This window comes from Carya illinoinensis, chromosome 4 (assembly GCF_018687715.1).
Source record: "Carya illinoinensis cultivar Pawnee chromosome 4, C.illinoinensisPawnee_v1, whole genome shotgun sequence".
In the NCBI taxonomy this organism is placed as follows: Eukaryota; Viridiplantae; Streptophyta; class Magnoliopsida; order Fagales; family Juglandaceae; genus Carya; species Carya illinoinensis.
The window spans coordinates 6,413,083-6,439,866 of NC_056755.1; the positions used below are offsets into that span (position 1 = coordinate 6,413,083).

Here is a 26,784-nt window from a genome sequence, read left to right on the forward strand (position 1 = left end):
CTTCCTTCTAGTTGCCGGCAAATCAACAGGACACTCGATGACGAAACAGAACCAAGAATAAGAACAAAGCCGTCTTCTCCATTTCCCCGGCATCAACCGAGTACTGTTGCTCAATTCGCGGCATTCAGAGACAACAAGGTCAAGCATGTGCACATTGTTTCACATCCACGTGTTCCAGGGGGACCAAACCCACTTCACAACTGAGTGGCCGCCGTAATGTTTAGAATATCGAAGCATAGAGTTCAGTTATGTTTTGAGCCTGTCGCTTTGCTGACTTTAGTGAAAGATCTTTGTCAAACTGTTTATCACATTAATCTTTCTAGAAAATCATGTCGTTCATCAAGGATTTAGTTTGCTATATGGCCAGAACAACCCCGAACAAATTCCCAGAAACTCTGGACGAGTAATAATACTAATTACTCTTTAGACTTTTGATAAGAGGAAATATATGACCTATAAATGAAACAGAAAATATGGGTTTTTGTTATTGCACCGAGTTATTCATCTGTAGCTCGATCAATATCATTGATGGTTCAGAAATGAGCATTCTAGAAATTTAAATTTGATTCTGTTTACTGAGGCATTATTAACTATAATGGGTACAGTCAATGCCAATGGCATAAAAACCAGGTATCAAGATTGATTTATGCAAGCTGGCATGGGTCAGATCTCATGTATGGCAGAAAGCAATATTAGCTCCATAGTAGTTTAATGGAGAAGTCCGCTTGCTTATACCATCAATTTTGGATATAGCATTGAAGAATAAAAGATATATTTTGCTATTTTATGTGTTTTAATCTTCCTGTTGTAGTTGATGCTTTGCATATTGACTTCATGTAGTTGCGACTTCTCCAAAGGTAATCGTTTGGCGTTTTGAGATGCATGAGTTGCTCTTGCAACGAAGAATCAAACTTATCTCAAGACTTGAAAATTGAAAACAAACGTACATGTGAGTTTTGGATTGGTCTTCCCCTGTGTGCTGTATCCCTCTGTCAGCTGCTTATTGAAGTCTACTCAAAGGGATGGACTGAGTTAAATGAAGTATTTTTTCATAAGAGAAATGTTATAGTCATGAAAAAAATTCACAAAAATAAACTCACAAACTAATATAATGTTATATGATATATTAAATATACTTTATAATCTAACATACTATATTAAATTATATAAGTTTGTGACAAGGACAAACTTATCTATTAAAGACGATCGGAAGGATTGTCATTGATAAACACAAATGGTGCAAGAGATGGTCCATACAAGCTAGTTTCCAATTTCCATTGCATTATCTATTTCAATTAGTTACTCTTCGCTAAACTAAAGGAGTGTTGAGCACTAGTAATGGTTTATTCATCTTCATTTTTATTCTTAAATTTGAATAAATTTGCCTTAAATTCATCTACTGTTGCTCATATGACTAATACAAGAGGGGAGTGAATTGAGTTATATTTAAAAAAATAACAATTATAAATCAAATATACAATATAAAATATAAACAAAATACGAAACAGGAATAAATATAAAGAGTAAGGGTAAGAGAGAAGCAAACTCAGTATGTTAACGAGGTTCGGCCCTACTGCCTATGTCCTCGCCTCAAGCTACCCCTTGAGGATCCCCAAATTCACTATTCAACCTCTTTCAGGTGGAGATAGAAACCTATTACACCTTTGAACAACACCGCTACAAAAGATTCATGTAGAACACCCTCTACACTTGCAATCACCTTATACGTGGTAATTCAACTATTCCCCGTGTAAAATACTTTCTACACGCACAAGGGTTATACACACCCTTTTTCTGATAAGATACAAGAGCTGATAGTGGGTAGATTATCAGAAAACACTCCTCAATGAATGAAATAAGAACAATACAGCGCAAACTATATCTTTCAAAATGAATAAGAATTAAGGCTCAATGCTTAGAGAAGAGAGAATGAAATTTTTGAATGAATGTTGTATACTCTGAATGTTGTAAATGTAAAACTCTCAAATGATCTATTTATAGGCATATGAGAATTCATATTCAAATTAAAAAAGATTCATATGTCAAAGACAACATCATTCACTTTTTTAAAAAATTCAAATAAAATGTTCTTCTTTTTCAATTGTCAAAGACAACATCATTCATTTTTCAAAAATTTCAAACCTAATCTTTTACTTTTGACATATGAGAAAAGGAGTACACTTTTCTTTTCAAACAAATCAAACCTAATCTTTTACTTTTTGCATATGACAAAAGGAGCACACTTTACTTTTCAAAAAATTCAAATCTAATCTTTTACTTTTTGCATATAACAAAAGGAGCACACTTTACTTTTCAAATATTTCAAACAAAATCATCTACCTTTTGCATAAGTCAAAAAAAGCACTAATCACTTTTGAAAATATTCAAATAAAACATGCACATGTGAAAGATGATAATCAATCATCTTTAATATTTTCAAAGTTCAACCCTTTAATCAAAACATGCACATGTAAAAGATAACAATCAATCATCTTTTAAAATTTTTAAAAATATTCATGCACATGTGGAAAATATATTTTAATCCTTTATAATAAAATATTAATTTTGAACCTTAATCTTAATTTCGAATTTTTAAAAGATTTACAACATTACTCTATAATTTTAATGTGAACTTATTCCTTTCTTGCTCATGCTTGTTTCCTTGATGTGCTTGACTCCATTGTGTAGACAACTTGAGCATGAGACTTCTTTATTCTTTGAATTCATTTGTTATCATCAAAATCCATGTGTAGATATATAATTACACAAACATTGAAACATTGGGTTCAACAATCTCCCCATTTTTTATGATGACAAATACTTGATAGAACTTGAAATCTGTATTAATACTTAAGTTCCCCTTGAGAATGTGCGTTAATTTTTCAAGCAAAAGTATGAATATAATTCCAAGCATATATAACAAGTTTAGCAATTCAAACAATGTTAATGTTCTAGTCTAACACTTCTCCCTCTTTTGGCATCATTAAAAAGGATCCGCAACAAGTAAATGAACTGAAGAAAACAGTGCGTTAGTAGAAACTGTTGATAGTTGAAAAATAATAAATAAATTGGATCCGTCAGTGACCCGACAAGTGTGGCTGGAGATTTTAAAAAAAATCGCCTGATATTGTTGACAAACGAGATTGAAGGTTCCGAATTTCTAAAAAATGTCATTTTCACCGATCGGTAAAAAAAAATCACATTGTTCTTTGATTTGGATGATAGCTTGTTTTGTTCTTTATGCTATCTCTATAAAATCAGTCTTAAAGTTCATCCAATCCGCATCAAGTTTTCTTCTCATCTCTATAACTCATCTGCATTCCTTCAACATTCTCGTTTTAAGCCTTCTATTCTTTTCTCAATGGCTCATTCTTCTAACATTTCTCTAGATCCATCCATGAGGCATTCTGCACCTCAACCTCCTGTTTTTTCAGCAGCTGCCATTTGTGCCATGTTGCAGCAAGAAAATAATAATTTGGGTAATAAGTCAGATTCTGATGCTATCTATGACTTGGTGAGTTTTGGGACACGCTACTCTTACTCTATTGTTGCTTTTTTCCAGCGGCTACAAGCCAAAAATCATGAAGTTGAAAAACTCAAAGAACAAATTGTTGTACTTCAATGAATTGTTCAAGAGTCTCACACAAGGGAATGAATTATTCGGCAGAAGAATAAACAGCTGAAATCTTTATTAGATTTTTCATTTCGCTTGCCAGTTCCCATGGATAAGAATGACATGATATTGTATGAAGAGAATGAGCATCTCAAACATAAGGCTAAGAATCTCAAGTTTATGTAAAAGTATTTAAAAAATCTATCTCTATTTTTATTGACTCTGGTCTATCTTTTAATAGATATTCATAGCATGTATCATACCTATTTCTCTTCTGATAATACATAATCTATCTTCTGGTAAAGGTTTTGTGAAAATATCTGCTAACTGATCGTGTGTGTTTCTGAACTCTAATACTATATCGCCTTTCTGCACATGATCTCGAAGAAAATGATATCTTATTTCAATATGCTTAGTTTTAGAATGTTGTATTGGGTTCTTTGAAAGATTTATAGCACTTGTATTATCACATTTGATTGGAATGCGATTACACATGAGTTTAAAATCTTCAAGTTGTTGCTTCATGTAGAGAACTTGAACACAACAACTACCCGCAGCAACATTTTCTACCTCAGCAGTAGATAGTGCAATAGAATATTATTTTTTACTAAACCAGGAAACTAGTGTATGACCTAAGAAATGACATGCTCAACTAGTGCTTTTTCGATCTATTTTACAGCCAGCATAATCTGCATCTGTATAGCTGATTAGATCGAAAGATGTGTGCTTAGGGTACCATAACCCTAGGTTAATTGTACCACTAAAATATCTAAGAATGCGCTTAACTACAATTAAATGTGATTTTTTTGGAGATGATTGAAAGCGTGCACATAAACACACACTAAACATAATATCTGGTCTACTGGCTGTTAAATATAATAAGCTACCAATCATACCTCGATATATTTTCGAGTCAACTGGTTTACCGGATTCATCTTTATCAAGTTTAGTTGATGGGCTCATTGGTGTTCCAATTTCCTTAGTACTTTCCATCCCAAACTTCTTCAGTAATTCCTTAATATATTTTGATTGATTGATGAATGTCCTACTTTTTGCTTGCTTAATTTGCAATCCAAGAAAGAATGTAAGTTCTCCCATCATGCTCATCTCAAATTCTTCCTGCATAGTCTTAGCAAAAACTTAACACATATTTTCATTAGTAGCACCGAATATTATATCATCAAAATAAATCTGAATCAAAAGAATATCATTATTTTCATATTTAATGAAAAGAGTTGTGTCGATTTTTCCTCTTGAAAAACCTTTTTCAATTAAGAAACTACTGAGTCTCTCGTATCAAGCTCTAGAAGCTTGTTTAAGTCCATATAATGCTTTTGTGAGTTTGAAAACATGATTTGGAAAAATATGATTTTCAAAACCTGGAGGATGCTCAACATATACCTCTTCATTTATAAAACCATTTAAGAAAGCACTTTTAATATCCATTTGAAAAAGTTTGAAATCTTTATAACAAGCATATGCAAGTAGCATTCGAATAACTTCTAATCTTGCGACTGGTGCATATGTCTCATCATAATCGATTCATTCTTCTTTATTAAAACATTGTGCTACAAGTCGAGCTTTATTTTTAGTAATGACTCAGGACTCATCTTTCTTGTTTCTAAAAACCAAGGTTTTAAAAACCGTTCCGTTCCGGCCGGAATGGCCGGAATTTTTCGTGCCGGAACAGTGACCGGAACGGGATAGGTACCTATTCCGTTCCGGGTCAAATTCCGGCCGTTCCGGTCAAATTCCGGCCGTTCCGGTCAATTCCGGCCGGAATTCCGGTATTCCGGCCGGAATAGTAATTCCGGTCAAAAAAAAAAAAAAAACTCTTGTAAATAAGTTAAAAAATAATGAATAAAATTATACTTTTAGAATTCAAATACCCCTTTTCGTGCACTAGAAGTATTGTTACTTTTAATAATTTGTCTATTCTTTAATTTTTTTTCTTTTATTTTTATGTCTTAACTCAAGTTTGTGATTTTTTTCAATATATATTCATTTTATAAATCTTTAATTCTTCTATATATATACACATATACATATCACACACTTACATATATATGTATTTATTTTATTAATTGTTAGTTTATATATACATATAAATATTTATATATAATATATAATTAATCCCGAAACGGTACACCGAAACGTACCGGTACCGAAATATTCCGTTCCAGTGCCTCAACCGGAATGGTCTCCGGAACGGATTTCAAAACTTTGCTAAAAACCCGTTTTGTTCCACTAATAGTATGATTTTTGGGTCTAAGAACAAGTGTCAAAACATCATTTCTTTTAAATTGATTCAACTCTTCTTGCATAGCTAGAATCCAAGATTCATCAAGAAGTGCATCATCAATAATTTTGGATTCAATCTGAGATAGAAAAGCATTATAATTGCAAATATTTCTAAGAGATGATCGAATACTTACATCTCGTGAAGGTTCTCCTAAAATTTGTTCCACTGGATGATCTTTTACAAATTTCCACTGTTTAGTTGCATCTTGTATTAAATTTTGATAATCTTTCCTGATGGTTCCATGTTAAACTTCTTCTATTATGTTCTCTTTGTTGAGATTGAGACTTTCTGTGTTATTTATACCTCATGTTTTTTTCATCAATAGATTTCTTGGAGTGTGGAGAATTAGATTTATCAAATACTACATGCATAGATTCTTGTACAGTTAAAGTCTTTTTATTGAATACTCTATAAGTTTTACTATTAGTAGAATACCCGAGAAAAATACCTTCATCAGATTTTGCATTAAATTTGTCTAAATTATTTCTGTCATTCAAAATAAAACATTTGCATCCAAATACATGAAAGTAACTAATGTTGGACTTTTTCTCATTCCAAAGCTCATAGGGGGTTTTATCTAATTTAGACCTTAACATAACTCTATTTATAACATAACATGCAGTACTTACCGCTTCGGCCCAAAAATAACTAGGCAAGTTGTTATCATTGAGCATTGTTCTTGCCATCTCTTGAAGAGATCTATTTTTCCTCTCTACTACCCCATTTTGTTGAGGAGTTTGAGGAGTAGAAAAATTATGCACAAAACCACTTTCATCACAAAATATTTTAATATTTTTATTAACAAACTATTTTCCCCTATCACTTCGGATACTTGAAATAGTATAGTCATTTTCATTTTGAATTCTCTTGCATAACTTGGTAAAGACATTATGTGCCTCATCTTTATGAGTAAGAAAGATAACCGAAGTATATATAGAGAAATCATCAACAATAACAAATGTATAATATTTTCCTTCTAAACTTGCAACTCTATTTGGTTCAAAAAGATCCATGTGTATCAGTTGCAATGGTCTAGTAGTAGAAATATGTTTCTTGGTTTTAAAAGAAGTTTTTGTTTGTTTTCCAAATTGGCATGCATCATAAATTTTGTCTTTAAGAAAATTTGCTTTTGGTAAACCTCTCATAAGATCATTTTTTGAAAGTTTGGAAATAAGTTCCATATTGGCATGACCTAATCTTCTATGCCATAGCTAACTAGTTTCGTTTTGAGCTGAAAAGCAAATAACATATTGTAAGGTAATTACTTCAAAATCGATTGTATAAACATTATTACTTCTAAAAGCAATAAAACAAATATTACAATCATGATCATTCAAAATAATGCACTTATCCATTTTGAAAGTAACTGTAAATCGTTTATCATATAATTGACTTATACTTAAAAGATTATGTTTTAGACCTTCAACAAGTAGAACATCTTCAATTATGAGAGAAGATTCATTACCAATTTTACCTATTCCCACGATCTTTCCTTTCGAGTTGTCTCCAAATGTCACGTGTCCTTCTTCTTTAGATCTAAAATCAAAAAATTTAGTCTTGTCTCCTGTCATGTGTCTTGAACATCCACCATCTAAAAACCACTTGTTTTTGCTTGTGGATGACTTCATGCATACCTATAAAAATAATTAAAATGATTTTTCTTGGTACCCAAGTTCTTTGGGTCATTTATTTATTAGTATTAGAAGAAACAAGATTTTTAGGTACCCATATGACCCTAATAGTCATTGTATGATTTCTTCTAATAGAACAAGTATGATAGTTATGACCATTTCTATTACAAAAATTGCAAATAGCATGTGACATATATGAAAAACTTGAATGATTATAATAATATCTTTTTTGACAAAATTATTTTTATGAAAAGAATTTTGAATATTAGTTTTTGATGTAGAAGGATTATCAAAGAAATTTTTATAAGGTTTGTATTTTTGTTTTGGCGTATATCCCAAACCTGCCTTGTCAAAAACACATCTTTGACTACTAAGAAGTTTTTCAAAATTTCTTTTTCCATTCGTAAAGTTTTCAACAATATTTTCCAAATCGGTTTTCTTCTTATTCAATACAAGATTTTCATCTTTCAAAATGATACTTTCTTTTCTTAAAATATCAATTTCTTTTGTTAAAGAAGAATTTTTCTTTTTCAAAACTGTATACTTGATACCCAATTTTTCAAATTCCTCACGTATCTCTTATAAAATATTTTGCAATTCTTCATATGAAGGATCTTTAATATTATCAAGATTTGTTACCTCAATGTCATCTTTAGCCATAAGACAAAGATTTGCTGATTCTCCATTGCTTGCTTCACTATCTGAACTACTTAAATCATCATCCCATGTAGCTTTCATTGCTTTCTTGCTCTTGTTTCGATCTTTTTTTAGCAGAGGACAATCTGGTTTGATATGATCAGGCTTATTGCATTTATAACAAACTAAAGTGTCATTTTTACTTGAATCTTTTTTGGAAAACTTTTTGAAAGATTTCCTCGAAGGAGTTTTATTTTTCTTTAAGAACCTCTGAATTCTTCTTGTTATCATCGCAACTTCTTCATTTTTGTCTTCATTTTCTTCATCTTCATCACTTTCACTTTCATGAGGAATAACTTTAAGTGCCAAGTTCTTCTTTGGCTTTCCTTCTTCTTCTCCTCTTTTCAATGTGTACTCATGGGTGATAAGTGACCCGATGAGTTCATTCATTTTGAGCTTCCTGAGATGTCTAGCTTCAAGAATCACTGTCACTTTTGATTCCCAGCGTTTTGGTAGAGAGTTGAGAATTTTTCTTACTATCTATACCTTGGAATAAACTTTGCCAAGAGCTGTCAAGCTGTTTATGATGTTAGTAAAACAAGTGTGCATACTAGAAATAGATTTATTATCATTCATCTTAAACATTTCATATTCATGAGTAAGAATATAAATTTTTTATTTCTGGACTTGTGAAGTTCTTTCATAAGTAACTTCCAAATTATCCCAAATTTCTTTTGCCATAGCACAAGTCATTATTCTATTAAACTCATTTCTATTGAGAGTATTAAATAATAAATTCATAGCAGTTAAATTCAAAGTATAAAGTCTATCGTCTTTATGATCAAACTCTTCTTCTTCCTTTTTGACCTTTACTCCATCAACCACTTTTGTTGGAATATAAGGTCCATTTACAATACATTTCCAGATTTCTCGACTTTGAGCCTGAAGGAATATTCTCATTCTAACTTTCCAGAATGAGTAATTATCTCCACAAAAGAGTGGAGGCCGACTGCTAGATTGACCTTCACCAAATGAAACTGCAATGTTAGCCATAAGATCTTAACTCAAAAGATAGTTAATCTTATAATAGAGCTCTTAACTCTGATACTAATTGTTGCCCAGATGACTAACACAAGAGAGAGGGTGAATTGAGTTAGATTTAAAAAAATAACAATTATAACTCAAATATACAATATAAAATATAAACAAAATACGAAACAGTAATAAATATAAAGAGTAAGGGTAAGAGAGAAGCAAACGCAGTATGTTAACGAGGTTCGAGACCACTGCCTACGTTCTCGCCTCAAGCTACCCCTTAAGGATCTCTAAATTTACTATTCAACCTCCTTCAGGTGGAGATAGAAACCTATTACACCTGTAACAGCCCGCTAGAAATTCAATTGTGAAATTTCTATTAACTTTAGGAATCTCGTGAAAACCTCATAAGTTTTCACGAATCCATTAATCGTATAGGTTTTTGTCTAACTATATAATTAGTGTTATTATTTACTATGGTATCATAAGTGTATTTTTGATTATTGGAGATAGTTAGAAGTGTCAAAATATATTATGGTTTGTGCCATTAGACTCGGAGGATTATTTAAAGTCTTATGGCGCAATAACATTTTTTCATATTTTCGGACAAAACGTCTGTTCAAAACTGTAGATATTATTGGATAAAAAGAAATATCTTGAGGTAATTTTTGTGAATATTATTGGGTAAAAATATTTTGAGTTGATAGATATTATTAGATAAAAATATCTTAAGTTGATTTTTTTTTTAGATATTATTGGATAGAATATTATAAGATAATCATTTATAGATTTTTTTTTTGGTAGGAGAAAACTACACTCAACTCTCAACTCCAGCCTCATCTCTTCCATATCTCATCCATAAGTATCTCCAGCCACCTCTCCCCACGAAATTATCTTCATTTACACTTTCCATTGAAAGAATATCAAACACTCTCTCTCGGACAACTTTTAGGAGGTCTTTTGTATACCCATTTCGAAGCTTTTGTAAGTGTTTTATCATAAAGTCTCCTTCATATAAGTTGTTTCTTTTTGAGTCTAGTTTACATGGATATCTTATTTGCCCCATTTGAGGATCATTTGGTCAGTCAAATATTGTGTAAACTATAGAAAGGTCATTCTGGGAGATAAACTGGAGAATATGTTATAGTTTGGAGTTTTTGACCAAACTAATGGATAGATATTGATCCAAAATTTTTATGGAGTATTGTTAACATGTATATGTGACTATTGGTTGAGGAGTTTTGCATGATTAAAGGTTTTGATGAAAGATTTTCTTAGATTTAGAAACTTAGAAACTGGAAGAAGAAAAACAGTTTCTGTTTTGAGAAAGTTTAACTCTTTGGTGGTCTAAACCTATTCTAATGACTTTAATAATTTTATTGGAGGATCTTAAGTATCTTATATACATGTTATATTATTATTTTGAAAATATTTGATGTTAGTGTCAAAAATATGAAATTTTATGCAAAGAGATATTCAAATAAGCCAAAATGTGGATATTCTTGGCTAAATTTATGTTTTGGTTAATTTCTAACCATGTGATCTTGAATTAGAAGCTTATATATATGTTTTAGGACATCTTTTTAAACCATGTGATGGTTTAGTTTGAAGATCATATATTTATAAGTCATAGATCAAGAGATTTATCAAAACTAGTTGAGGAAAAAATTTCTGTTTTTGGACTAAGTGTAAAACCAAAAACTCCAAATGTTATTTTGTGATTTTGGTGACTTTAGTTTGATGATTTAAAGCATGGTTGATGTTAGGATGATATTATGAATATGTTAGAAGTAAGATTTGATTTTTGAAATTCTTGGAGATGTTTTGATTTAAGGTCAAAACTTGTGATTCAAGTGCTTCGATTTTTTTACAAAAAGGTTTGGTATTAATTATTAGCTTTTTCTAAATGGATGTTTTAAATATGGTTTTGAACTTAAGATTGGAAGATGTTTGTTGCAAAATTTTGGTTTAAGCATGAATTTTGAAGTTGGAAGGAATTATAACAAAAATCAAGGGAAATGACCTATGGATGTTTCGGCCATAGTGTGTTTTTCATAGTTGTGTTTTGTTTTAAATTTTTCTAAGTTGATATTTAAATTTAGGACAAAATTTACATGAGAAATTAAAATTTTGGAAACTTTTGGAGTTAGTATGCAAAATCCTTAAGTTATGGGTAAAACGGTCATTTTCCCACATGTAGAGAGTAAAATGAAAATTTTACTCTTTAAGTTAGTATTTTTCATATTTCAAATTTTTAGTGATTTAGTTCTAACTTTTAGAATCACTAATTACAGTTCCTCGTGATCGCACTTGAAGTTTTATAAGAAATGCGGAGATCGAGGTAAGTTAGCTTCTAACTTACTAGCAGTCTACTGTGTATGTGTGCTAAGTAAAAGAACTACAGTGTATGTATGTGTGTTATCATATATGTCATGCCATGCCAAGTTATCACGTAATGGTCTATTATACAGAATTTATTCTGTCATCAATTTTTATCTGTTACATAATATATTCTGTTATGTATTACTGTACATTACAAGTACATCATGCTAAGTATGCCATCTATTACATGTATGTCAAGTCATGTAATATTCACTGTTGCAAATATGTCATGTTAAATATGTTGTCTATTATATGTTATGCCATGTTACGAAATGTTTCTATCTTAAGTTGGTCATGTATTTCAAGTTATGTTCAAATCACGTTATGTTACGTCAGGGCTTCAGTCCTTTTGTATTCCAGTCACGTTTCATCTTGAGTACATTATGTTTGTGTAGAATACATGGGGCCACAACAACTGTGTAGTATGTATTTAACTACAATTGTGATGCGTAGAATACATGGGGCCACAACAACTGTGGAGTATGTATTTACACGTAGAATACATTGGGTCACAACAACTGTGGAGTATGTATTTTTCATGTTAAGTCAAGTTTGTGTAGAATACATGGGGCCACAACAACTGTGGAGTATGTATTTATACGTATAATACATGGGGCCACAACAACTGTGGAGTATATGTTTTTCATGTTAAGTCAAGTTTGCGTAGAATACATGGGGCCACAACAACTGTGGAGTATGTATTTTTCATGTTAATTCAAGTTTCAAAGTAAGTTCATGCTAAGTCAAGTTTCAGATCAAGTTCATGTCAAGTCAATTTCAGTTCATGTTTCAATTTAAGTTATGTCAATTATGCTATGTTGTACTCTAAGTTATGCTTTAATTACTTATGAATTTGATTATGCATTTATGCTTTTACTGTCATCCATGCATCATTAGCTTGTGTGGAAATTTTTTTGTTAACTTACTGAGATTTGTAATCAAATCTCACTTTGGTAGTCCCAACTACCATTCCCCCTGAATGGTAGATCTTGTTACAGGACCTGAAGGAGAATCAGGAGCTGATCAACTAGACACAGTTGACTAAGTGACGGTGCGACATAAATGTTGATATAGTAATTAACGTAAATTACTACTTGTACGATTGAGTTGCATCTCTACTACTTTTTGGATCATAACCATTTTGGACTAGTGTTGTGATCTTAGTTGTTCAATGGATTTTTATGTATGACGTATGTTTTAAGCATTTGAGATATTTTCAATTTGGTGCATAGTATTGCTAAAGAAAAAATTTATCCGCTGCGAATATTGCATATTGTTAGATGCATGTTAGGAACATTGCATCTTATATGTCATGAACGGGGGCAGGAAACTTTGTGTTGCATGTCTCGACGTTTCAAATGTCCGTCCGATCCCAAACGGAATTTGGGGGCGTCACAACACCTTTGAACAACACCGCTATAAAGGATCCGTGTAGAACACCCTCTACACTTGCAATCACCTTACAAGTGGTGATTCAACTATTTTTCGTGTAGAACACTTTTCTACACGCACAAGGGTTATGCACACCCTTTTTCTGATAATATACAAGAGCTGATAGTAGGTAAGTTATAAGAAAACACTCCTCAATGAGTGAAATAAGAACAATACAGCGCAAATTATATCTTTCAAAATGAACAAGAATTAAGGCTCAATACTTAGAGAAGAAAGAATGAAAACTTTGAATGAATGTTGTATGCTCTGAATGTTGTAAATGTGATGTTCTCAAATGATGTATTTATAGGCATACGAGATTTCATATTCAAATTAAAAAAGATTCACATGTCAAAGACAACATCATTCATTTTTTCAAAAAATTCAAATAAAAGGTTCTTCTTTTTCAATTGTCAAAGACAACATCATTCATTTTTTAAAAACTTCAAAGCTAATTTTTTTACTTTTGACATATGAGAAAAGGAGTACACTTTTCTTTTCAAACAAATCAAATCTAATCTTTTACTTTTTGCATATGACAAAACGAACACACTTTACTTTTCAAATATTTCAAACAAAATCATCTACCTTTTGCATAAGTAAAAAAAACATCAATCACTTTTGAAAATATTATTAGTAACTCATTAGTAACAAACAGAATTATTTAGACTAGATGCAAACTTCATTAGTGACTCATACATTTGATATTGGCATGCTTATAAAAACAATCAACATTTTGCATATAAATTGTTTATGTATGTCTTTAGTCATATGGATTGTTTATGTATGTACAATATGTTTATATATGTACAATATGTTTATGTAATCTGATTAGATATTCAGCATGCAGTTTGCATATAATCTCTCATATGCACTGCATATATTGTTTCCCATATGCTGTTTGAGTAACATTTTATCCTTCAATATTTTGTTGAAGGATGAACTGTTTAATTGATGATGATCCATTCTTTACCACATTGTTGGAAAGTGGTGAAATTGATATTAACAACCCCCATATGAGCAGTGCAAGTGTTGATGTCTAAGCGACACAAACCCAACAAGAAAAATGAAACAAAAAGCCCAGCGGGGTGTGTCATTTATTGCAGAGGAAGATACTGTCCTCGTATTAGCTTGGCTTAGCATTAGTATGGATCCCATACGGGGTACTGACCAATCATCTTCACAAATGTGGAGTAGAATTTATGAGTACTACTCCACATATAAAAAACCTAATTGTCAAGAACGGTTTATTGCCTCTTTGACCAATCAGTGATCAGTCATTTAAAAATGCGTCAATAAATTCTGTGGTAACTTAGCCCAAGTTGAAAGAATGCATCCAAGCGGTGCAACTGAGCAGGACAAGGTATAATGCTTTTTACTGCTGGTTTGTGGTTCTAATTATTAAGTATTGACAATGACATTAGTACTAATTGTGGAAACTATTTTGTAGGTTGATAAGGCAAAATTCTTGTACCAAGAGAACCTCAAACATAACTTTACCGGTGGATCATTGTTGGAATCTATTGAGGCACCAACCGAAATGGCAAGCACACATGGACCTTATAAAAAAGAAAAATGGGTCAAGTTTAGGTATTACTCCAAACTCAATACCTTTAGGGAAAGACGTGGAGAATGTGCCCGTTAATTGTGAGAGATCTCCTAGCAAGAAAGTTGAAAAGGTAAGAGAGAGAAATAAAATGTAACGAAAGCCAAAATCTAGTAATTAAGGAGGCTTTAAGCCAAATGACAAATGATAGGAGGGTTTGTATGATGGAGAGAAGATAATCACAATTAAAGTATGAGAATGAAAGATCTGAGTTACTACTTCTTAAGAAGAAAACTTGAATTGGAAATTAAAGCTGAAGAAGATAGATCTGACTTAGTAACTCTTAAAAAGAGAAAGATTGATATTGAAATTATGTCCAAAGAAATTGATTCGCTGAATGGTGTGCAGCAAGAGTATTTCCATAATCTTCAAATGGAGATCACTGAGGAACAAAGGAATTGGTCAATATCTCGTATGTAGTTTTGATTATGGTTACTTATTTTGGGTATTTTGAAATTGTAAGTACTGTGGTGACATTATTTTGGGATTTATGTACTGCTGGTTGCACCAAATTCGATAATTTTTTTGTACTACTGGTTGCTGTGGAGAGCTGTGGAGCTGAATGGTGTTGTGGAGCTGAATGAGATTTATGTACTGGTGGTTGTTGATGTGGAGCTGCCAAGTTGTATTAAAATCAATTTTGTGGATTTTCTATTAAGTTGATTTTGATACATGGGATTTATTTAAATTTGTATGGAGGCTCTTTTGGTTGGAAGTTGAATTTGTATGACATATATTTTGCAAACACTAAATTTGTATGTAATAGATATGTCCAAGTTGTGAATTTGTATGAACACATAAATCATATAGAGCTGCTATGGATTTTTCTGTGTTGCTTCAAATATGTGGAATTTGTATGGTATTTTGTAAACACTGAATTTATATAGAGTAGAATTTTTCAAGTTATGAATTTGTATGAAATTAGACCATACATAGAGTATGTGTGAATTTTTCTATGTTGCTGAATATATATATGGTAGATTGAATTTATTGGACTTCGATATTGAATTTGACTTGAATTTATTGGACTATCCAGATTTTAGGGAAAAATAATAATAATAATATTTTATTATTATTTGGTTAAAAAATACATAATCCAATGTAGGAATTTTTCTTCATCTTTAAAATCAATGTTCAAAAGATGTGATTTTAAAGATGAAGATGCATAAACCATTGCTAGCACTAGCATTGGAGTTATCAAATTCATCTTCAAAATTTGATGAAAAGTACACATTTTTCATAAATTCAAAACCTTCATATTTATAATTTTACATTGGATTATCCATTAGATTCATCAAAATAATAATATAATATTATTTTTTTAATAATAATATTTTAATTTTTTTCTTCATATTTTGTAATTATACTAACCATATGAACATTAATAGTTTAATTTAGTACTTAAATAATTAATTTCCAACTAATTTAAAATAAAATAAAATAAAATTATTACCTATTAAAATTAAAATAAAATATTAGTTTGAATGTAGAATAGTAGACCTTCAAATTTAAAGGAATAACAACAAGTATTGTAGCTAAAAATTTCTCAAATACCTCTTTAATCAATCTAATATAATTTATTTTAAATAAATTTATCACAATTTAAAAATATATTAATTTTTAATAAAACCAATATTAATGCTTTTACATCCTTATAAATAGACTTCTAACCTCAACAGCTCCAAAAATGTTTAAAAAAATAAAAAACACAATCTTCACTCTTCTTTAAGAATATCTTTTTGAGGTCTCTCACAGAATAAATTATAAAGTCAAAGATTTAAATTTAGAATTTCTCTAACATAATCATTAATTTATCTTAAACCCACAACAGCTTTCTTCCATGTTTGTGCTCTTATCCTTATCTTTTTGAAGTACAGGAAGCACAATCTCTCTCCAAACGAGACAGATGGCAAAGTAATACAGAAGAAAAAGCTCATTGGTTCGTACTATATTTCAAAATTATGTTATATTTAATTATTTTTATATATTCTATTTATATAATCAATTATTTTTATATTAAAAAAATAACCCAACTAATCTATTATACAGCTCGTGGGATGAGATCAGGATTTAGGATAACGCATAAAACGACAAACTTGAAATTAACAACCGTTAATTCTGGGTAATTACGTAAATTAGGAAAGTTTTGCTTCAGAAAAGTGAGAAACTCCTTACCTACCAAGAGGCGTACCGGCACCATCCTTGAGGGGGAAGAGAAAGAGTCATTTCCCGAGGATCGTTGACGAAGGAAGTCAGATTCCTAAGAAAAATGACGGACCAGAATTCTGAGGACGGGCTTCCGCCGGGTTGGACCGTGGAGGTGAGGGTGAGAAAGGACGGCAGAAAAGATAAGGTATGAAGAGAGAAAGATGAGAAGTAAGATGTTCTTTTGAGTCACAAGATTACTACTTGTTTTCGCATTTCAAGCTTAAAGTTTCAGAAATTTTCTAGATACTCTATATGATTTTACTGTTGGGGCTATTTATTTTAGGTTTTGTTTTTCTGATTAGTTTCTATTTGTGGTTGAAGCAAGAAGTTATAATATATATTATATTGTATATATATGACCATTTGTGCTTGTGCAGTATTACTTTGCTCCCTCAGGCGGACTGAGATTCGATTCCAGGGCAAAGGTTATTCGCTATCTGAACACTCCAGAAGTCCGCAATCCTAGTCCAGGACCGAAGAAAAAAGGCACCCGCAAGCTATCTGCAGAAAAGGTCTGTTTGCTGCTAACACAATCTACTCATCGTGATACTGTTGTTCTTATCATCTAGTATTAAGACCTTATTAATGTGGAGATGAAAACTTTGATTATTCAAGCGGTCTAGGTTTTAGTTGAGAAAGCTATAGCAGAAGGGTTACCTCCAGGATGGATCAAAGAAGTCAGAATAACAAAAAAGGGTCCTAAGACCAGAAGAGATGCGGTACTTAAAACTTTAATTTCTTTCTCTGTTAGTTTAATGTTGCTTTTTTTTTTCGTTTACAACACTTTTCATGTTCATTTAATTGCTAGTTTTCTGTATGTATTTTACATAGGTCGTCCAGATCTCGCTAGTTTCTTCATATGCTTGGCTTCATCATCTATTATTTGTGAATTGTTTTCCTCTAGATATTATTGATGGCTGCCGCAGAAATTCATATGACCTTAATTATTGTTTGATATCTGCAGCTCTACACCGATCCTGTCAGTGGATATATCTTTCGCTCATTGAAGGATGCAGCTCGCTATGTTCAAACTGGGGAATTGGGTAGGCATGCATACAAGCCGAAGGACATGAGTATAGCTGGTATGGAGTTGGAAGATGATAACATATCTGTAAGTCCGTTCATGATTGAATTCACCAAGTTCATATCTTTATCTTATCACTTGGTAAAGTTTCTTTTTCACATCTGCAATACCTTTCATTCTCTCATGTCAACTTTAGAGTTGCCCTGTTCGTAGATGGATGACATCAATACGTATAAATTTTTTAATTAGATGGGTGACATCCATTCAACTTTGCTTTTATTAAGTTACCAAAGAAGTTAATAACAAAAGAAAAGAAAAAAATAAGTTCACAACAAACCACTAAGGTCTAGCCTGATTTTTTGTTTGATTTAGGGATTTTTTTGGCGGGGGGAAGAGGGGGGGGGGGTGTTAGGGGAGAAGTCAGCTGAAATGGCCCTAAAGATCACAATTAATGCCATGGTATATATAGCTTAAATTTCCTGGACTGACACAAGTCCCTTTTTTGTTTTCTATAGTTTGTTTTTGGCTTAGTTTGGTTCAATACTTCAATTGTAATGAAAATTTCATGACCCGAGATCTTGAATTGTCCAAATTTGTAGCTGTAACTTTTGCTTGTGCAAATTGATCATGTTCAGTGCATAGCTAAGAGTTTGTATGATATGGTGCACATCATGACTCAGCTTTGGTTGCTACAGAATTCACTCGAATTCCAAGTAGTCTAGCCACATCATCCAAACTCGTCTATAATCTGAATGAGCGACCACAGCTCAGTAACTAATTCCACAGCCCAAAAGATGAAAAACAAAGAAAGGATAGTAGAACGCATAGGATTTTAGTTGCTGATCATGGGGGGTCTGCTGAGATTAGTCATTGAATAAAAAATCTTCTTTCTGATGGAGGGAGGCTCGGTGCTCATCACATAGAGGAGCCGGAGGGTAATGAACAAGCTAAGACTTGGGAAAGCTGTGGTGCAATGATTCATCAGAACCTTGGGAGGAAAGCTTGAGGAGTGGGATGAAGGAGCTGTATGCAACAAAAAGGGAGGGTGATAGAAGCTTCATAGCACAGAGGGGTCTTCTCGGCTCCTAGTTGTTGCGAATTACCGTTACGAGGGGGAGGAAAGATTTATTTGCCCTGTGGAAGCTCTTGTTGTGCTGATGAAGACTCAGTGGACATTTAGAGATGAGATGGACTTAAGAAGGGGGGGGGGGGGGGCGTGATACCATTAAAATATCTGCTGCCAGACCAGAATAATGACTCTAACTGGGTGCTGCATAAAGTAAAGGAGATCCAGCATTGTGTTGGAATTGGATGTGAGAGTTTTGAGGAACAATTCATGGCTTTATTAACAGTCATTGAAGTTGGACATGGCCAGTCGAAGAAGTCGGATTCTAAAAAACAAAGGGAGTTAAAGAGGCTAACTTGGTCCCTAAACTATGAGGGCAGTTCAAGTTCAAGTAGAGAAAGAGCTAAAGGGCGGGGGTCAGCTCCAGTTATGAAGCCCAAGATTGTTTCTTGGAATGTCCAAGGGCTCAACGAGCCAAATAAATACCTTCGGGTGAAAAACATGCTACGTGAATGGAAGGCGGACCTAGTATGTTTACAGGAAATTAAGCTGAAATTTATTCATAGGAGAATTGTCAAGAGTTTATGGAGCTGTACTTACGTGGATTGGGTTTATATTGCTTCTGACAGGGCCTTAGGAGGCGTTTTAGGAATGTAGGATAGAAGAGTGATGGAGGAAATGGAGGAATTTATTGGGGAGTATATTGTGGCATGTTCCTTTAGGAATGTTGATGACAATTATTTATGGGCTTTAGCTGGTATTTACGGGCTGAATATAGACAGCAGTAGAAGAATGTTATGGGAAGAACTTGCTTGAATTCATGCTGGTGGAATTTGCCATGTTGCATAGGTGGTGGTTTTAATGTTTCAAGATTTCCCAGTGAACGTTCCGGTGACAGCAGAATACGACCAGCGATGACAGAATTTTCGGAATGTATATTCGGCCTAGGTTTGATGGATATTCCTCTCATGGGTGGTACTTATACGTGGTTCAATAATCATACGTGGTCTAGATTGGACAAATTTTTAGTGTCATTGGAATGGGAAACTCATTATCTGGAGCTTTGTCAAAAGAGGTTGCCTCGTCTATGTTCGGATCATTTTCCATTATTTCTAGATTGTGGAGGTATTCAAGTTGTGCCTCGATATTTCAATTTTGAAAATATGTGTTTGAAAACTAAAGGTTTTGTGGAGAGGGTTAGACAATGGTGGGATTCTTATCTGTTTAGTGACACTCTTAGTTTCATTTGTGCAGGTAAACTAAAAGCTCTAAAAAATGGTTTAAAGCTATGGAATACTCAAGATTTTGGTAATGTAGGAGATGGTAAAAAGTCTATGATAGAGGAGCTTTAGGAGGTAGAGAGGACACAGGAGGGGCGGGTTCTATCTATGGATGAAGCAGCTAGGAAGATTGAGTTAAAGACAGAATTAGAAAGGATGGTGTTATTGGAGGAGATCTCTTGGCATAAAAAATCAAAAGCTTTATGGTTGAAAGAAGGAGACCGCAACACAAAGTTCTTTTATAGAGTGGCCAATTCCCATAAGAGAACTAATACTATTGAGATGCTGAAAATAGATGGAGTGGAATGTATGGAGGCTCTAGTGATTAGGGAGCACGCTGTGGGATTTTATGAACACCTACTTTCTGAACAGGTGGGATGGCGGCCAACACTCAATGGACTAGCCTTTGAGTCCATAGATCCACAGCAGGTCCTGTGGCTGGAGCGGCCATTTGAGGAGTTAAGAGGTCCATACCGTGATAAGGAGAATGGTCAAAGATAAAGCACTTGGCCCCGACTGCTTTTCCATGGGTTTCTTTCAAACTTGTTGGGATGTGGTGAGGCAGATTTAATGAAAGTGTTCCGAGAATTTTTTTCAGTCAGGAAATTTTAGAAAAGCCTTAGGTTAGGTTTGGTAACTAAGTTCAAACACAAAATTCTCATCTCATCTCATCATTATAACTTTTCCAAATTCCTATACAAAATATAATAAACAATTCAACTTATTCAAATTCCAATTTAACTTATTCAAATCCCAAAACAATAATAATATTAAAATATAATATTTTAACCTTTCATCTAAAATAAAAAATTCTCATCTCACTCCCCAAACCTAATCTTAATGCCACAGTTATAGCTCTCATTCCTAAGAAGATTGGGGCTTTTGAGGTGAAGGATTTCTGGCCTATCAGCTTTGTGAATAAGATATATAAGATTATTTCTAAGGTGCTTACCAATCGTCTAGGGGAGGTTTTGGGGAGGATCATTACAAAACCCCAAAATGCTTTTGTTAAAGATAGGCAAATTCTGGATTCAGTCCTCATTGCTAATGAATGCCTTGATAGTAGGTTAAAATCTGGCCAACTGAGAATCCTATGCAAGTTAGATATAGAGAAGGCATATGATCATGTAAACTGTGAGTTCTTACTATATGTGCTTGAAAGGTGTGGTTTTGGGGAGAAATGGTGTTCGTGATTATATGGTGTATTTCTATAGTGAGGTTTTCTATATTGGTGAATGGTTGCCCAAATGGTTACTTCAATAGCTCTCGGGACCTAAGATAAGGAGATCCTTTGTCTCCACTTCTATTTGTTCTTGTCATGCAGGCACTTAGCAAAATGATTCTAGCCTTGGTGAATCGTGGCTTTATTGAGGGATTCTTGCTGGGTGATCCTAATAGGGGCACTATTAACCTATCTCATTTATTGTTTGCAGATGATACACTTATTTTTTGTGAGGCAAAACAAAACCAAGTTCGAACTTTGAGGGCATTATTTATTTGTTTTGAAGCAGTATCCGACTTGAAAGTGAACTTTGATAAATCAAAATTGATGCATGTGGGCAATGTTCGTAACATCAAGTAGCGGGCTAGTATCCTTGGATGAAAGGTTTCCTCGCTTCCTATGAACTACCTTGGTCTTCCTTTGGGGGCAGTTGCAAGATTTATATCGATTTGGGATTCAATGGTGGAGAAGATTGAATGCAAATTGGCAGGTTAGAAGAGATTTTCTCTCTCGAAAGTTGGTAGGATCACCTTTATCACAAGTATTCTTTCTAATTTACCAACGTATTTTTTATCTATATTCCCCATTCTAGGAAGTGTGGTGAACCGTATTGAGTAGTTGTATTGTGACTTTCTTTGGGGTGGGATAGGAGAAGAATTCAAGTACCATCTAGTCAGGTGGGATAAGGTTTGTTCTCTAGTCTTTTCGGGTGGGTTGGGTATTAGAAATTTGAGGATCTTCAATCGAGCCTTCCTTGGGAAGTAGTTGTGGAGATATAATACGGAACCAGAAGCCCTAGGGAGGTTCATGGGGTTTATGGAGTGGGAGTTTGGAAACAATTCAAAGGGGGTGGGGGATCTTTAATCGGCATACTAGATTGGTGTTGGGCGATGGATCTAGATTAAAATTCTGGACTAATCTATGGTGTGGAGACCAAGCCTTAAAGGATTCTTTTCCAGCAGTCTTTAGGATCGCAACTGAGAAAGATGCATCAGTGGATGATTGTATGGAGTTATTTGGGAACCTAGTCCATTGGAATGTGAACTTCATTAGAGCCACCCAGGATTGGGAAGTTGGCAGCATTGATGAGTTCTTTACTCTTCTATACTCCATGAGGCTGAGAATCCAAGGAGCAAACAAGATGTGGTGGATTCCCATCAGCAAAGGTACATTCTCGGTCCGCTCTTTCTATATGTCTCTTACACAACCACAAAATACGAAATTCCCGTGGAGAAAGATATGGAGGAACAAGGTGCCTCCCACAGTGGCATTTTTTGCATGGACAGCAGAATTGGGTAAGATCTTGATGACGGATAACCTACGAAGACGTAAGGTGATCATAATAGATTGGCGTTGCATTTGTTGGAAAAATGGTGAAACTATGGATCATTTACTATTGCATTGTGAGGTGGTTGGAACGTTTGGAATGAAGTGTTCAATAGAATGGACCTAGCTTGGGTTATGCCAGCCATAGTGACAAAGCTCATGGCCAGCTGGATAAATCTATGAGGTCTCCCACAAATCGCAGCGGTGTGGAAAATGGTCCCGATTTGCATCATGTGGTGCTTGTGGAAGGAGCGAAATGACCGGACATTTGAAAACAAGGAGCACTCACTACTAGAACTCAGATTATTTTTTGTTAGCACTTTTTTTCTTTGGGCCACAGCTAGGGATTCCTTGGCAATTCGGAGAGCTGTGAATTATATACTATGTGACAGCTTAACTGATTTTCATCTGTTGCCCACTTTGGGGAGTTGCCGTGAATTAATTTTAGTTGTCATTTGCACAGTTACTCTACGCTATTGGTGATCTGGATGCAAATCAGTTAAGCTGTCACATAGTTTTTTATGTTTTTGGATTCATATAAATGTTAAATATTCAAGTCTGCCATATACTAGTCTGAGCACGTGACTCGTTCAAAATAGGTAGATTTGGAGATTCGTTCATAACTGAACTCTTATCTAGTCTTTGGATATATGTTTGATCTTTTTACTGTTATCACATTATGAGCTTTAGACGAAGAACAAATGTAGTTACTCAACCTGGCTCTTCTTCTGGTTACTCTCTTAGTCACCTGCTGTTGCAAAGAAGCTGAAACCAGAACCCAGCAGCACAGAGAAACAGAAAATTTGCGATCAGAGCCCAAAGACGGAAGAGAAGGTGGAGTATGAACAGATACTCAAGTCTGTCCTCTCTGAATGCACTTCTGATCAGTGTAAGGTCCTAAATTTCCATTTCACTCACTGTGATATGATTTAAGTGCTGTTACATTTTTGCTCCTATTAATTCTCTTTGATAACTGTCTTCCTTTGGGTGGGGGATGACTGTTACAGTTCCATATTTATTATGGGAAAGAGTGTGAAACTCCACAAATTTCCTTAAAAATCTCCAATGAAATTTGTTAGTAATTATTTACTCTAAAAGCTTAAGCTATCAAATGATTAAAGATAATAATCAATTACTCTAAAATCATATTAGAATCTGGCTTGTTCTAGGTTGAAATTAATTCTATTTCCTTTTCAATAATACATGCATATCTGTTAATTTAGGGCTTAATGGAACATTTAACTGATAGAAAGATTTTCATCCAATGATTGGTTAACTACAGGAAACATAGGTCTAGGAAGTTGTGTCATGGGTGCCTTACTCTAGGTGCCAATATTAAGATGTTGCATCTGATATGTATTCACGACATGCAGCAGGAAGAATGGACACCCATTTCAGCAGCTCACACCTGTTCTAGCATTCTTCAGCAGTAATAAGTCTAAATGCTAATGCAGAATTACAACAGCAAGATTCTGAATTTCTTAATGCATTATTAAGGTTATCTGCTAATTCTTCATTACTATGCTGCGTATGTATTGTGTAAAACCATTTGCGGCTTACGGTTCATAGGTGACGAAAAGTCGCATTGATTGCATTTGATGCATTCTCCCATCAATGCACAAAGGAGTTTGTTTCTTTGATATTCGAACATATACACTCTCCTCGACTCCTTGTTATCTTCATGTTCTTCTCATGTAATTCCTCATTATTAATAATATAACGAGTCTCAGACTTTGTTACTTTGGTTTACTTTGTGATTTTGTTTCCAAGGCATCATTGCCATTGCATTTGGCAAGTAAAATTTGATTAGGACTCTGAGGCCTCGTTTGGTTTCAATGATTATCTCAACTCATTTTATCATATTTCATCTCATCTCAACATTCAAACATTATTCAAACAAAAATACTTTTTAATTTCAAATTTTTAATTTTTAATTTTTTCATCTAATCATTACAACTTTCTCAAATTTTTAAATAAAATAAAATAAAATAATTCAATTTTTTCAAATCTCAAAACATAACTTAATAATATTTTTATTAATTTTGTTACTCTTATTTCCCAAAATCTTATAAAACGCCTTAACATCTTTATAAACGAAGTTGTTTGACCGAGTTATGTTAACGATTTCAAACCATTCCCCTGGTTCGGAAAGTCCAGATTCATTCTTTGTCACTTATGGTCAAATTCAAAGAACGAGGGGTTTCTTCTTCTCTCATATTTTATAGTTTAATTCATTCAAGATGATGGCATGAATAACTCGAAGGGGTTGGTTTAGTCAACGGCATACAATGATACAAACCGGGAATAATTCTTGAAATTTGGAATAGGTCATATCTCATGAGTCATGTGAGACAAAAGATGGCAATTGATGGTTTTTTTATATGTAGTTTAATTTCAGTTTAATCGACAAGCCTGCTTGCTGACAACATCAATTGTGTATTTGACTTTAATTTCACTTTTTTTTTTTAAAAAAAATCCAAATTAGATTAGAGCGGTATGATTATGTGATTATATTCTTTATGGTTAAAGAATATTTTTCTAGTTGCTTTGGAATAATTATGAGATTCTATAGAAGAAATACAAGCTTATGTTTTTGGGAGCAACATGGTATGGGGTGGTAGACCTCGCTCGTGAAGTAAATCATCACACCTACGGTCGAACCATTTAGGAGAGAATCAATAAATTCATTTTTAGGAATGATTTATCCTTCCCGAACGCAGCATACAACTCTTTGGTGTATTACGCTCTCCAAGTATGTTTGTTTCCCTCCTTCCTTACCATGACAAGTTTTTGAGTAGTGAAGTGATCTCATATACTCTGTGAATAGTAATGCAAAAATATTAAATAATAGTAAATAGTAATGCCAAATAGTAAAAAATATATAGAAAGTAATAATAAAATAATAAATATTAATGAAATATTCTCAGAATATTTCACCACCCAAACCAGCAAGTATTGAAGAAGAAAGTGGCTTATTATTTTGTTGTATACTTCTAATTTTATTTTGTCTATAATGCTTTGCAAATCGAGCTATTGACTTCGGGACATATAAGAAATGAAATGCATAATCCTTTACTCTTAAATAACAAAAGAAGTCTACCATGCCAAGAGATTCCTAACTTTGAAAACATCCCTCGATTGTTCCAAAGAGAAAATGACAAGAGAAATGTATTTGATATTTAAAAATAAAATATAAAACATGTCCTAATAGATTGATGAGTTGAGCATGTCGGATAAAATTTACTTTCTCAAAAGTCATCTTATCTCTTGACGTTTTTCGAAAGCATGAGATGTGCTTCCAAATGAGAATCAAATTGTCTGAGAATTGATAATATAGGTGTGTGTGTGTGTGTGCGTATAGACTTCCAACCTCGCAAGAACTACAAAAAAAAACACTGCTTTCTATGCTTTGAGCTTCCCTTTCCTATCTATTTTTCCAGCATGGCGACCAAGAAATCCTTATTCCTCTTCCCATTGCTTATTATTATACTTGCACTCACACAAACTTCTAGCTCTCGTCATATTCACCAAGCATCGGATCAAGGAAAAGAACAAAGTTCAAGAACCAAGAATTCTTCCGTATTTTTTAGAAGCTACTCTGCTTTACTGACCTGCCTGGAGTCCTTGAAGAACAAGAGCTCTTCAGTTCACACAGTTTCACACCGACTTGTCCCTGTTGGACCAAACCCACTTCACAATTGATTAGCTTTACAATATTTTGTATCATATCAAATTACGTTATTACGAAAGATTAAGTATTTCTCCTATTAATATAGCTCATTCTTGTTAAGATCAAGGGTATCACCTAAAGTTGATTCGTTTTAGTGAATTTTGTGGAGAGGGACCCTCTCAAATCACTCGACTTTTGTTAATTTCTTCATCCATTTCTCATTTTTATTTGCATTTCAATACAAATTCTGTCTCTGTATTTGGGGTTCATAGACACGAGAACGATCCCTCCAAGCCGATGCCATTCATTTAAATATATATATATATATGTAGAATAGTAAAACTCAGAATTA

At 33.4% G+C, this 26,784-nt stretch overlaps 1 protein-coding gene across 4 annotated transcripts; it reads left to right on the forward strand.

Moving 5' to 3' along the window:
* The first annotated feature begins 16,759 nt into the window (after positions 1 to 16,759).
* Positions 16,760 to 24,511, forward strand: LOC122307369 (methyl-CpG-binding domain-containing protein 13-like). 4 transcript variants are annotated; one of them, XM_043120229.1, is made up of 6 exons: positions 16,767 to 16,989; positions 17,222 to 17,356; positions 17,468 to 17,563; positions 17,809 to 17,955; positions 23,507 to 23,656; positions 24,136 to 24,511. In XM_043120229.1, exons 1-6 carry the CDS (start codon positions 16,906 to 16,908, stop codon positions 24,193 to 24,195), a joined length of 672 nt encoding a protein of 223 aa, XP_042976163.1. In that variant the 5' UTR covers positions 16,767 to 16,905; the 3' UTR covers positions 24,196 to 24,511. The 4 variants fall into 4 exon arrangements, with proteins under 4 accessions (XP_042976167.1, XP_042976163.1, XP_042976166.1 ...); XM_043120232.1 differs by having other exon boundaries at positions 16,768 to 16,989; positions 23,507 to 23,651; positions 24,045 to 24,271; XM_043120231.1 differs by having other exon boundaries at positions 16,770 to 16,989; positions 23,507 to 23,651.
* The last annotated feature ends 2,273 nt before the right edge of the window (positions 24,512 to 26,784 follow it).

Bases quoted from the DNA above. Each gene is read 5' to 3' on its own strand.
- LOC122307369 (XM_043120229.1), top strand. From the start codon at position 16,906: ATGACGGACCAGAATTCTGAGGACGGGCTTCCGCCGGGTTGGACCGTG. The intron at 16,990-17,221 runs GTATGAAGAGAG...GTGCTTGTGCAG, and splicing joins AGGACGGCAGAAAAGATAAG to TATTACTTTGCTCCCTCAGG. The intron at 17,564-17,808 runs GTACTTAAAACT...TGATATCTGCAG, and splicing joins CTAAGACCAGAAGAGATGCG to CTCTACACCGATCCTGTCAG.